The 13,785-nt window shown below is 29.1% G+C and overlaps 1 protein-coding gene across 1 annotated transcript; it reads right to left on the bottom strand.

Annotated features, from left to right (window-relative positions):
• Positions 1 to 1,426: 1,426 nt before the first annotated feature.
• LOC125845003 (auxin transporter-like protein 3) lies at positions 1,427 to 6,352 on the bottom strand. Its single transcript, XM_049524375.1, has 8 exons — positions 6,069 to 6,352; positions 5,193 to 5,378; positions 5,000 to 5,112; positions 4,303 to 4,486; positions 3,575 to 3,672; positions 2,580 to 2,787; positions 1,960 to 2,217; positions 1,427 to 1,876 (listed from the first exon to the last, which is right to left on the bottom strand). The coding sequence occupies exons 1-8, from the start codon at positions 6,231 to 6,233 to the stop codon at positions 1,682 to 1,684; spliced, it is 1,407 nt and encodes a 468-aa protein (XP_049380332.1). The 5' UTR covers positions 6,234 to 6,352; the 3' UTR covers positions 1,427 to 1,681.
• Between the last annotated feature and the right edge of the window lie 7,433 nt (positions 6,353 to 13,785).

The following is a 13,785-nucleotide window of genomic DNA, read 5'->3' as shown; positions in this document are numbered from 1 at the left end:
CTAACACAAATATCAGATAACTCTGTTCACTGAAATTTAAATATATACATAAGAAAATTATATTATCTTTTTATTGGGTTCAAATTACAATGAGAGACATGCAATCTTATGTCAAAACAAAAGGAATTCCCAAAGAAGTTGTTGAACCCTACATAAAATAGATGGTTTAATTTTCCCCTAATGATAGATCTATCTTACCAGTGTTTGTCATGTCAAAAATGTTCCAGACACTTAACATGATATGTGGGGTTTAATTTTGATGAAGATAATGCGATTTACTTGGCATTTTTCAATATGTGTCACCAATGATAATATATTTTAGCCTTTTATATTTGGATTTAGTGTTATAGTCATTTCTGCGTCATGTACGTACTTATTTGTCTATTTTATGATAGTTAGTTTGGATTAAAAGAAAAAAATTAGTGATGACTCAAAATATTTCGTGTTATATTTTTAGGAAAAAATGGGGCACTAAAAAAAGTTGAGGCCCCAAGTTATTGTTTTAATTGTTTTATGCTTAAAGTCATCCATGTTAATGAGAATATATGTATAACCAGTGGCGTAGTTAGGGTTTTTAATAAGGGGTTCATAATTTGAAGAAGTAAACACACAAACTAACTGAATTAAGGGGGTTCGACATCTACTAATTATACATAAAAAATAATTTTAACCTTATATAAATAGGAGTAATATTTTCTGCTAAAGGCCCGTGTATAATGAGCTAGTTTAGTTATGTACCTATGGTGGAGATCAGAGGACTAATGAGAGCGGATCAATAACGAGCAAGCTTTTAAGTCAAGCAAGTTTTAGAAAAATAGGTGCATATACAAATAAGTGAGGTTTGTTAGGTCTAATTAGTGGACTATACATGGTATTAAAGTCGAATTTCCGCGATACGGCAATGGGACAAATTAACTTTAAAAGGGGNATGAATGTGACACTAGTGAAGAAGCTAGGGCGGGTCAAAGAGAAGAATATATTAGGTTGGTAAGTTTTCAAAGAAAGGGTGCATATGATATATAGGCAAATCCCACAAAAGGACGGGATAGAAAATTGAAGATTTACCTAAGATAGAGTACAAATTCACATAGTACGCATACTGATTTTTGAATTTGATATGGAATAACCCAAAAAACAAATATGTGAGTCTGTTGGATCAAAGTAACTATATATATATAGTCGACTTGAATATGATTATAATCCCTATCATACATAATATTATGAATATTGACATTTATATACAACTTTTCAGGATATATTAACCATTTTAATTAAGCCACAAAATTTTATAGCCCTAGTTTGCATAATATTGAAGTGTTGTAATTTCATTGAAAGGGAACTAGTATTTTGATATTTATGAGTTAGATTTTTGCCCAATTTGTTCATTCTACATAGTAATAGAAAAAAGGGTAAACCTTACAATTAAAAAAAAAAGATCGTACGTATATATTACCAAATAATCCACATTACATAAAGCCCCCAAAAACAAAGGGAATTACATTTTTCTTCAACAGAAAAAAAAAGAAAAGAAAATCCACTAGCACTCAATTAGTTAATAAAGGAGTCTTACAAGAAAATTAAATGATAAAATTAAAAGCCAAATAATTTTTACACACTTCATATATGTATTTTAGTTTTTTCTCAACTTCCTTAATAAATAGTACTTAATAATATATCCTACTCAAGCCTTATGTGGAGGGCATTGATAACACTTAGTGAAGAGTCCAAAAGTGTTAATCTGATGTACAAAATTGACCATACTTGCCCACCCTCCAAATCCAAAACCAACAATAAAGACCCATACCACAACAAATATGTTGGTACAATACAACCCAACCCACCTTCCCAAGAATGATGGTGGTTGCTCCACCGCGTTCTGTCAAAAAAGAAAAGTGTGTCACATTAATTAAGATGGAGAAAAATAATAATCGAATTTTCGTTAGGATTTTTTGTAGGTACCTCTCTAGCTGATGGTGAAGCAAAAGTAAGCATGTGTGCTAAGGCAGGAATAATGTAGACTGTGAAGCTAACAAGTAGAGATCCAACAGATGAGTTGATAGGCCCAAAGAATGGGAAAACAATTGCCAAAAACCATATTGGAATAACCACAGGGAGTCTTGCCATTGCTCTTTTAAACAAGCTCTTTGTCTCATGAACTCTAATGAACTTCTCCCATACAAAGTACAATGGGGTACATGCAAATCCAAATGTAATAAACTACACACCAAAAAAGATTTATGAGTTAATAAGTCAAAAATCACTTTTTATAAATACATATTAAATCTTAAAATAGAGACAGAATACATAAACGTGTCATTTAATTTAGTCTCAGCTAGTATTTATGCATTTCAATTTAGGGTGTGCACAAGTAGGAACTTAAACTATCATAAAGCTGAACAAGTAGACACATACGTCCTACATGACAAATCGCATGAGATTTATCATGTAGGACGCACATGTCTACTTGTGCATACCTAAAGTTGGAGGGTACAGATTTCAGATCGATATCAGTTAAAACTAAATTAAAGAACACGTTTATATGTATTAATGTAAAAAAAGAAAAAAAGGTTTGTAGTGACCTGATGAATAAGCATGAGAATGACAGCAGAGTCTCTAAATTTAGTCTTTGGCAACAAAGCCAAAGCATTAGAGTGGGTGAGAAGTGCATCTCCAAAAGCCCAATACACTGCACTTGCTGATGGCAATGTTAGTGTTAACACATATATTGTTGCTATCAAATATATCGTCTTGAACTTTTGTGGCTTCCACATTGCATGCATTATTTCCCTACATTCACACACAAAATTAGGTGAAAACGATTCAGAACTTTAAATTTAATGAGTTTAATATCTTTACATCATAACTTATAATTGATTATAGTTTGATAATTGAAATGCCCTTCGGGTGAGTACTTTATGGTCAGGGGTGGCTCAACAAGCCTAAAAAAAAGGCATTAGCCTTAGGCTCTTTAATTGGCCTCGTTTTTTAAGCAATACTACGTTATAGGTATTTTTAAAAAATATATATATAAATTTTTCATATAAGAGAGAAAGAACTATTAGAAGTTTGACAAATCCATAATATTATGTCTCAAGAAAGATTAAACAGAAAGGTTATGATCATGAACTTCCTTAAAATAAATTAAAATATAAGGTCTTCGATCGAATGTAATTTTAGGCCACTGATATGTTTAAGTCGTCCCTGTTTGTGATAACCTACTTATTCGCAAATCACACAACGCATTAGACAAGCTTCATATGATAAACTCACACTAAATAATAAATAAAAATTGAATTCGATCTCAGATCTTTCACATGGAAAACGCACCTCCCAACCACTCAACGATATCCTTGCGGGAACATTCATAACTTAATTACTATTAGGTACCGGGTTTTGTGGAAGCATGTTCCCATTAGTGGAAAAAGGATATGGAGCTAATAAATAAATTATAATCATGTGTTATGTCTCTGGTGAAACAAACAAAAAAGAGTATCTAGATATAGATATAGATATAATAATTAAAATATTTATCCACTTGTGAATTTGTTAAACATATTAAATTAATTAAACTTACACTGTGACAGCATGGCCACCAAAGGTGTAAAGAATGTTTGTAGCCCCAGTGAAGTAGAGAACCATTGTTGTTGGTCCTGAGTGCTTCACTCCCTCAACCTTTGACATGTCACAATCAATTAAATAATAATTAGAACAAATGAAAGTACTAATTAGCATATGCTATTTCTAATATTAAAAGTTAAATCAAGCCAAAACTAAGCTTTATTACTTCCCATAGATTATACTTTTTTCTTTCTCAAATCCAGTCTCTTGTATTTTTTATAACAAATTTTATAGCTAAACAGTAAAATTCGTCCCTAATTCTATAAGCACCATATTAACAAAAAAATGTTAGCTACGACCAATTTAGCAACAAAGTTCATAGCTTTAAATTCTAATTTTTCTCGTAGTATTTCAAAAAATGAATATTATATCTAAAAGCCATGCATTTTTAAAAAGAAAAGTAATTCTAAAAATGCGTTTTTCATTTGATAAATTACTTCCTTAGCTCACTTTTTCTTGTCATAATTCGTTTATCGAGAATCAAACTGTCAATCAATATTTTAAGATTTTTTTTTTTGTCGTTATAACTTTATAGTAAATATATTGTTCGGACATCTAAATTAACCTTGCTAATTCAATTTAGTTCTAAAGATCAGTCAAATTAATTCTCGTAACGTGAAACATGACAAGTAAAAGTGAACGATACGGAGAATAAGAAACGGAAAGTAGTTATTAATAATTCACCTGTCCATTGAGAAGAGAAGCTATGGTAAGATACCATGCAGTGTAAGTAGTCATAAGAAGGCCTACAAATGACCAAATTCTGTAATTGTGGAATGAAGGAATGAACACTGTTGTAGCACAACATGCTCCAAATATATACGTCCAAGTTCTCTTATCAAGATTGTCATTAATATAATATATGTTACTGCAACAAACAAAAATTAAATTAAATAATAAGAATGTTTTTGGAGCATTATTTATTTTATTAAATAATGGGAAAAGGTACAAGTATCCCCTAGACTATAATCGAAATCTCAGACACACCTTAACTAAACTAAGGTCCTATTACCCTCCTCAACCCATATTTTTTTTTGTAATTTTGTACACCTTTTGGCTTACGTGGCATCCAAATATCTTCCACGTGCTTCAATTGCGTGGAGTCGCGGAGTGTGTCACGTAAGCCAAAAGGTGTATAAAATTAAAAAAAAAAAAGAGTTTAGGGGGTAATAGGACTTTAGTTTAGTTAAGGTGTGTTTCTGAGATTTCGGTAATAGTCTAGGAAGTACTTGTGTCTTATCCTTTAAATAATTAAAAACTTCCTATTTAATTATTTACGTACTAATCTTAAATCACGGGTACCAATCTTGATCAATTTATAATGTTATTTCAAATCTTGTTTATATATTTTATTTTACTAATTTAATAAACACATGATTACCTTGCACATGCAATTAACTGAATGACTGATCCAAATAGAAGAAAAGTGCAATTAAAAAAGAGGCCAATATTTCTCCAATGTTTTCCTAGTAGTCCATCAAGAACTTCAAACCACTGCAAAATTTCAAATGTATAAAAAAATAATGAAAAATAAATAAATAAACCGATATGAATTTAAATTAATCGGAGCAGACCTGAATGACATGATTTCTGAAGTCAACTTTTTCTCTTTCTTTTCTTGTTCTGTACTCAACATAGAGCACACTTATAAGATAAGCAGTCCAGCTTCCCATCAAACCATAGAAAAGTTGGAATAAAATTCCAGATAACATTCCAAGTTGTGAAAATGAATATGGAAGTGTAAGTAACACTTGAGCAACCTAATATATCATACAAACTAAATATTAGAAAAATTTAAGAAATTTAAAAATTAATTTTCTCTAGAAATAAATATGAAAAATTAAATTAACCCCCTTCACAATTTTACAAATTAATATCACCATTTTTAACTTGGAGCATAAATTATATATGTAAAAAAAAACACTCAATTTTCGATAAATTTCAACTTCAAAACCATCACTACTAGGAGGGGAAAATAGGAATTAGCCATGCTTAAATTATATAGCTAAACAGAAAAATCCACCGTTTATCCTATTTAGAGATATATTAGCGAGCGATAGATTATCAAAAATCGTAGCTACGAGTTATTCAGCGATAAAGTTTATAGTGAATTCCAATTTTTTTTGTAGTTAATAATTTCAAATGCACAATATTGAATTCAATGTTAAAAACCTTACAAACTGAACTTGTTAAGTTTAAATTCTGAATCTATCATAGCATGATAGATACACTACTAGAAAACAAGAAACTAGTGACATACAAAATTTTGTAGCTAAACAGCTAAAATTTCATGTTAATTTCATTTAGCTATGTATTAGCGAAAGATTATAAAAAAAATTCAGTTAGTTAGGAGTCTTTTAGCAATGGTTAATTATCGATAAATGCTGTAACTAATTCCATATTTCTAGTGATAATTAATATATTAGCATAGCAAGAAAGAAAAAAAGAACCTGGTTAGAAGAACAACTAAACCATGCATCATAAACAGATCCACCATGCCAAAAAAAATTGGATAATTTGTTTCTCACAGAATTATTTGAATTTGTTTCTTCTCCTTCTCTCTCCATTTCCAAGTAATTACCAGCAATAACTGTCTCAACTTTCTCAGAAGCCATAATGACTAATTAATTAACTCTGGAGTGAGAGTTTTTGAACTAAACAAGAAGAAGAATATTGGAATGAGATTTCCCCAAGTGATTAATTATGTATGTATAAATAGAAAGGAGGAAGGTAATATTTTCTTTTTTAAAAAATAAATTCCCTTTATTTATACTAGTTGTTTATTCATTTTGGTTATAAGTTTCTAGTTGTATTATATTGGAGCAATGATAGAGTCACCCGTAAAAGCACAGGTGGAGCTAGAAGCTCAGATACGGATTTGATCGAACTGATCAATAGCTTTTGCTTAAATAGTGTATGCGTGCTAAAAGATTCGCTAAATATGTACTCCCTTACAATGGCGGAGCCAAAATTTCAACTAAGGAGTGTCAAAATATAAAGTAAATTATGTAGAAGTCGAGGAGTGTCAATATGTAATATATATACATAAAAAATATATTTTTATCTAGCTATGCATTATTATTTTCCGACCGAGCCTCAATTGTATGTGGCTCCACCACTACTCCCTCCGTCCCAATTTATGTGGTACTTTTTGGATTTTGAGATTCAAACAAATCTATTGACCGTAAATTTATCATATATCTTTTAATTATTTTGAATTGCCAAGTATTGTGAATTATAATACTTTTTACGTAGTTTACAAATATATAAATTTCATTCAAAAATTTTGAAGATTCCACGCAAAAAATTTTGGTCAAACTAAATTGTTTAACTCTCGAAAAATAAAAACTGCTACTTAAATTGAGACAGAGGGAGTATATATAAATATTAAGTTTAGAGTGGTACTCGTGTTGCCACATGTGTTTCTTTTTTTAAATGTTTTTTAGTATTCTTTTCTGGTAGACTTTGTAATGTTTTTTTCTTATTTAATAACTATATTCTTTTTCATTCTTTTTTTTCTCTATTTGAGTTTGATACACTTGAAGCGATTCTCTTTATCTATCCTAGTGAGATTTCACTGGATATGTTATTGTTGTTGTTGTAATCTGATACTTGTGAACACTTAAATGGTCATTTTAAAATTCAGAATTCATAAAATTAAAATTTCGGCTCGGACCTATGCGTGAATAGACCTAACAAAGATGACATTACTTTGGGTCTACTATATATTAGGCCAACTATATATGGATTGAGATTGAACAATGTTATTTCAATGTATCTTAGCTGAAAAAGAAATAAAGATATCGAAAAGGAAAAAAGCAAAAGAAGAAAAAATATACACGGACTTTTTTCTTCTTTTTTTTGAGATCATGATGGAAGTAACTATGATTTTTTTGTAAAAGAAGAATTAGTTAGAATTCTATCGCTGCCACTTTTTTGTTCTTTTTATTAATAGTCACGTCGTATATTTTCTATTATTAATTTAATTAATTCATATTTACATTATGTATGACTAGTTTTAAAGGGGAAATATTTTTTATCATATATTTTTTTATTCGATAACTTAAATTCAAAATTTCTGACTAAAAAGCATGTATCCCGCTATATCTTCATAGCTATAGCCTATATGTTTTTCTATCATTAAAATGCAGTTTATTATATATCGTAGTTACATGCAAATAAAAGATATTTCTCACTGTCCCTTTTAATTTTCTCAAGTATAGTAGGTAAAAATGTAGTCATTAATTGTGGGTTGGACTTGGACAAGGTTTAATGTGGGTTAATCTCAAAAAGTTCACAAGTGATAAAAGGGTCACTAGTACTATTAGAATTAGAGGTTTTTCTTGTCGTGAATTAATGAGATATTTGTGTTACAAACAATGTTTTTCTGCTCTATTTTTATACAAATTTTTACTGAAATATTGAAAATAATCAGTGGAAATTTTTTTCTCTCTGATTCATTCAAAATATCTATGGAAATGCCTAATTGAACATTTTTCATTAAGAAATTTTAATTAAAAAATAGTGATTTTTTAGTAATGGGGGCAATTTTGACAAGAGGTTCTTAATTAACACAATAATTCATGAGTTTATGTATCATCTGACATCTTAATTACAACATTAAACAACCCCATTTATAGGAAGTCACAATCCTCCCCTAATTACTATAATTAAATGTTGTTTCTAAATATAATTCCCAGTAGTATTATTTCGAAAATCTCCCCTAAAGTTTCACTTTGAATCACTAATTTTCCCTCTAGTTATAATATTATATTTATTTTCCTTATTTTTGAATTTACCGTAACAATTTATTTTTATTGTAAAAAATTATGTATAATTTATTATTTTAATGCACTCTTTTATTTAATTATGCTTTAATAACTTCTTAATAACATGTCTCTTTTACACCAATCAATTTACCACTTAAATAACACATGATGAAGACCACAAAAGAATGGTCTAATTGCACTAAAACAAAAGAGACATTTAATGACAATATGTTTTTATTTTATCGATAATTGAGTTAATGTCATTGTATCTAGAATTAGTAAAGCTTTTAGCAATATTTTTATAAGGTGCTAGTTATAAATATCCAAACTTATTATTGCCGCTAAATATAATATAACAACAATTATATTATTGTTGTTAAATAATTATCGCAAAATCCTTTATTTGTTGTAGTGTAGTGTAATTTGACGATAATTATATTTGAGTGTAAATTATATCTTGTCCAATGCGTTAGCTATTGGTACAAAATTAATCTTGGTCATCTTACCAACAAAAATTGTGATAAGAGTGATAAGTAATTATTCATCTTTAAAATTTAGTCAGATTTTATTATAGATAAAAAACCAAAAAAATAAAACTCCACCATCTTCATCTAAAAAAAAAAATCTTCATCTCAAACCATCATAGCCACCCAAACAATTATATATTTATATTTTTAAAAAGACCCCTTTAAATTTTTGAAGAGGGAATTTTGACTTTTTGCAAAAGAAAAAAAAAGGTATAAAAGAACAAAGAGAAAAAAATGGATTTGAAAAGGAAAAAGAAGGGACATATGAAATCAAAGCAAGATCATTTGGCAGAGGAGCTGAGATTGCTAAAAAGAGAACGAGATAAATTAATAAAATAAAAGAATATATTACAAAAAATAAATTAGTCATATTTATAATTTATGTACATAAATAATTTAAAAATTGATACAATAAAATTAAAATAAATGAGGTAAATGTAATAATATAAACAATAGGAGAAGTTAGTATTATGAAATGAAACCTTAACGAGGTCATTAAATTATCCCTTAATATATTTCTTTTAACAAATAACCTCCTCCTTATTATGAATGTTAGTTCTCGATAGGGATAACAATAAGGTGAAGTAGATTGAAGTTTAAAAAGAAAATTTTAATTTATCTTTGGGGGTTTAATTATTAAATGATCTTCTTCGTCTTAAAATTATATAGTGCGAACATAATAAAAACAAATATACATGCACAATAGCACCTCCTCCTTATAAGTTATAAATATATGCTATAGCAGTAACAATGATAAAATAGTTATTTTTTTGGTAAAATGATTTCTTTAGATTATCGATTTGAATTTCATATATTAGCATCTTTTTAAATTTTCTCTTAAAATATATGGCTCCACCGTTGTTATTTTTTTGGTAAAATGATTTCTTTAGGTTATCGATTTAAATTTCATATATTAGGATCTTTTTTAAATTTTTTGTTAAAATATCTAGCTCCAACGCTAACCTCCTTATTTCCCTTTTGCTTAATCAAGCTTACTATTTTTCTTGGTAAAATTTAGTACTTTTTCTGCCTAATTTATATGATATACTTGATTTTTTAGTTAATTTAAAAAATGAATGACACATTTTTTTATTTGATAAATACTTAACGACGCTTTCAATATTTTACCAGCCTTGTTGGGTCCTACTTATTTGGCAAAAAGCCCACAAAAGTATACCCTTTTATTTAAAAAGGAAAAGTACTTGGATGAGTACTTTTTAATAAATAATTGTTGATTTTAGCGATATTTTTTATTTATTACTATTTATAGTAATACAATGATAATTTTGCAGTATGTATTAAAAGTGAACTATGTATGCAATATATATGTATTATAACTGTTTTAAATATATATTATGCTTGTTTGGTAAGAAATTGACACATTGTGTTAAAATGTGTGGTAAATGTGTGATAAATAATCCATCAATAAAACTTGTATTATAAATGTATTGAAAGTGATCAAGTGAAAAACAAAATATTATTGTTATAGATGGTAAATATTTTCTTCATATACTATATTTATGTAAGTTCCTCTAAAAAAATTTATTTTTTAATGGCCAATTTTGAAACATTTCAAAGTCTTTTTGTATTTCTTAAACGTTGAGTTCAGTCAAACTACATCACATAAATTGAAACCAAAGGAGTATATGATATTCAAGGAACTATAAGTTATTTTCCATTTAAGAGCTAATTATTCTAATCCCAATTCTTTTCCAAATTACAAGAATCCCTTAAACTTATAGGATCTCAGATACATTAGGAAACATGCGGATATATAGCTCACGTATTGTGAATGATACATTACTTAATGGAAGAGATGTATCCGAAAGGGGATAGAGATGTATTCTAGAGATGATAGAGATGTATTTACGTAATTTTTCGTTGTTTTATTTGTGGGCCAAGTGGTAAAGAGGTAAAGAGTATGGGCCTAAGCTCTCGTGATCGCACGAGCGGGCTGACCCACCAAAACCAGTCTCTTTTTCAAGAAGCCCATTTTTATATTGATTGATCATGCATGAATATACACTACCACCTTCCACTTTTTCTTAATGTCAAAAAAGGGGGAAAAATAATTTCATCCATTCCATTACAACAAGGGACGTTTTTCTTGGGGTTATGGTTTCTTTAATATAGTTTTTAAAATATCATAATTGAAAGTAAAATAATTAGGAAACCAAAAAAGAAAAGTGGAGATGAAATAGCATAAAGCGTCATCGATAGTAGTTATTAGAACTTACTTATGGTCTAGCCATTCCTCGAACCTTGCACATAGCAGAAGTCTTGGCATATCGATCAAACTATTTTTTTTATGCGCGCCATTGTTGATTGATTGACATGTCATACTATCTCTCAAATTTGAGTACCTCCTTCTAATGATTAGTGTTAATTGCATGTATTTAGTGAATACATTTTTTTTTTGAGAAATAATTTTGGGATACTTTAATTTCTTTTTGTACTAAAAAGTTATTGCCTATATTTAATTATGTATTAATTATTGTTGTTGGAGAGGTAGGGTAGGGTGTGGTGGGGGATTAATAGTGTATTATTTTGATATTGTAAAGGTGAAGATTATATTAAGGAAAGAATGGAGTGCATCATTGCATAGAAGAATGGGATTAGTGCTTAAAATGATTAATGTCACACGTGTGACAACTGGCTTAAGAAAAAATTAAAGAGGCTTTGGATGCGTTACACTACTTTTGGCTCCCTAAATGATGTTAGCCTAATCATGCTCATGGGGAGTAATGAGAAGTCATTAGTTTTAATGGAATCTCTTTAATTTAGCATACAAGGAGTTTAAAGCAAAAAATAAAATAAAATACTTACTCAATTTCATTGTAAAAGGAGGGATATTATTATGTGTCTCAAAAGTCATATCCCACATCTTGAATGAGCTAGTCACTTATTCTATTTCCACCCTATTGTCTGGTATCGGCATTAGAGTCTGACTATGTTCAGATTCACGCTACGCAGGGTCCCATTCGAAGGTAACACTCCATAACAAGATTTTTTTTCATACCCAAGACTCGAATCCAAAATCTTTGACTAAGGAAGGAACAGCTCACCCGCTGCACCACATGTAATGAGGCACTTCTTTGCTTAAAAAGTAGATTGCTTTAGGTCCCATTACTTTAGATTTTAGAATTTACTTCATGTTAGTAACTCGTATTTTCACTAATATGTACAAGTCGATTATTATGTTTTCCAAGTTGAGTTTAGTATTTGAAATTACTTTACAACTAATATAACGAGTTAAGAATATTGACTATTGAGTAGGGTTTGCTTAGTGAGGTGAACCCACTAGCCCCTTGATTGGGTGGTGATAAAGATGTTGTAACCAAAAGCTATATGTCCAATCTTATTTACAAATAAAATAATTACAATAGCAAACTAAAGTTCTAACTTCTATTGAGATTTCATTTTGGAAGTTCTTTTTATCGATTAAAGCTATAATATATAGTTTCATATATTATACAACTTCCATATTAGTGCATTTTGTGTATCAAGACATTGTTTTATTACACTTGACTATATATGTGTTTCCTTTCCCCTAATTAAGTGCACATTCCTATTGTGTTTCCTAGATGATAAGGGAATAGAAGCGAATTTATAAGATTTTAAGTTTGAGTTCCAATAAAGATATTTTAAAAAATAAACATAAGTTTAAGTAAAAATTGATCTCAGGAGATTCAAAACTGCACACACTAACATTGTTGCGCTTCAGTCGTTCCTCTATTTGTCATGGAACTAGTCTTCTAGTTGTCAATGTGTTCACGTCTTCATATAGTTATATATTTGAAAGAATTTTCAATAAAATTATAGAGTTTCAAGATTTGTACTCATACGTGGTGCTGAAGATGATGTTTGCCTATGCCATATAGGATGGAGTGGATTGTTTAATACTTAATGAGGTGATATTCATAACATTGACATATTTTTTTTCATACATTATTTTGGTTTGGGTCAAATTATTGTGAGTAATTTTAGTTGTAATTATGTTGGCTAAATGTATAAATATGAACCACAGTATATAACTAATCATAGATTTTACACATAAACATGTAGCATGAAACTTTAGTTTAAAATTAAATGTAATTAAAGGCTATAATAAAAAGTTATAGTAGTAGTTATAACATCTTAAAAAGAAGAATAACAATATGATCCTTTTAAATTACTTTTTTAGTAGAAATGTATACATATAGGATTAGTAATCCTGGGTGGAGAAATAGATAGGGGGAATTGTCAAAACAACTTTTTATCCCATGTGATAAAAGTTATCCCATCTACACCAACCCCCACTACCACCATTTATAGAATAATAATGTATCCTATAAATTGTAGTATGTTAAAACATATAGCTACATGTCATATATGAATTTTGCTGTTGACAGGAAAAATCATCTAATGTCCAATATTAGGTCACACAACATGTGTACGTAGTACGTTCATATTGTATTGTAACATCTATTCAGATTTTTTGGGCATAACACATAATAAACGTGTTATTTAACTTGATCTTAGTTGATATTTATGTCTTTTAATTTTAGGTGTGGATAAACAGATATTTAATCTTGCATTAAGTTGAACAAGTAGACACACCTTCTATGTGGTGTTTGACATGACAATTTACGTGGTATACACTCAAACTGAATTGTATATGTCACGAAGATGCGTGTGTCTACCATTCAACTTTATGTAAGTTTAAGTATCTGCTTGTATATGTCCAAAATTGAAGGACATAAATATCAACTGAGACTAAGAGCATGTTTCACATTGCTGTTAAAAATTATTTATTTTTAGAAACACTTTTTTAGATAAGGATTTTTTTTTCACATATAAAGGAATTTTCGAGCACTTCAACATTAGCCCAT

The sequence above is a fragment of the Solanum stenotomum genome, chromosome 11, assembly GCF_019186545.1.
Source record: "Solanum stenotomum isolate F172 chromosome 11, ASM1918654v1, whole genome shotgun sequence".
NCBI classification, from domain to species: domain Eukaryota; kingdom Viridiplantae; phylum Streptophyta; class Magnoliopsida; order Solanales; family Solanaceae; genus Solanum; species Solanum stenotomum.
This window is presented reverse-complemented; position numbering and strand designations above follow the sequence as displayed.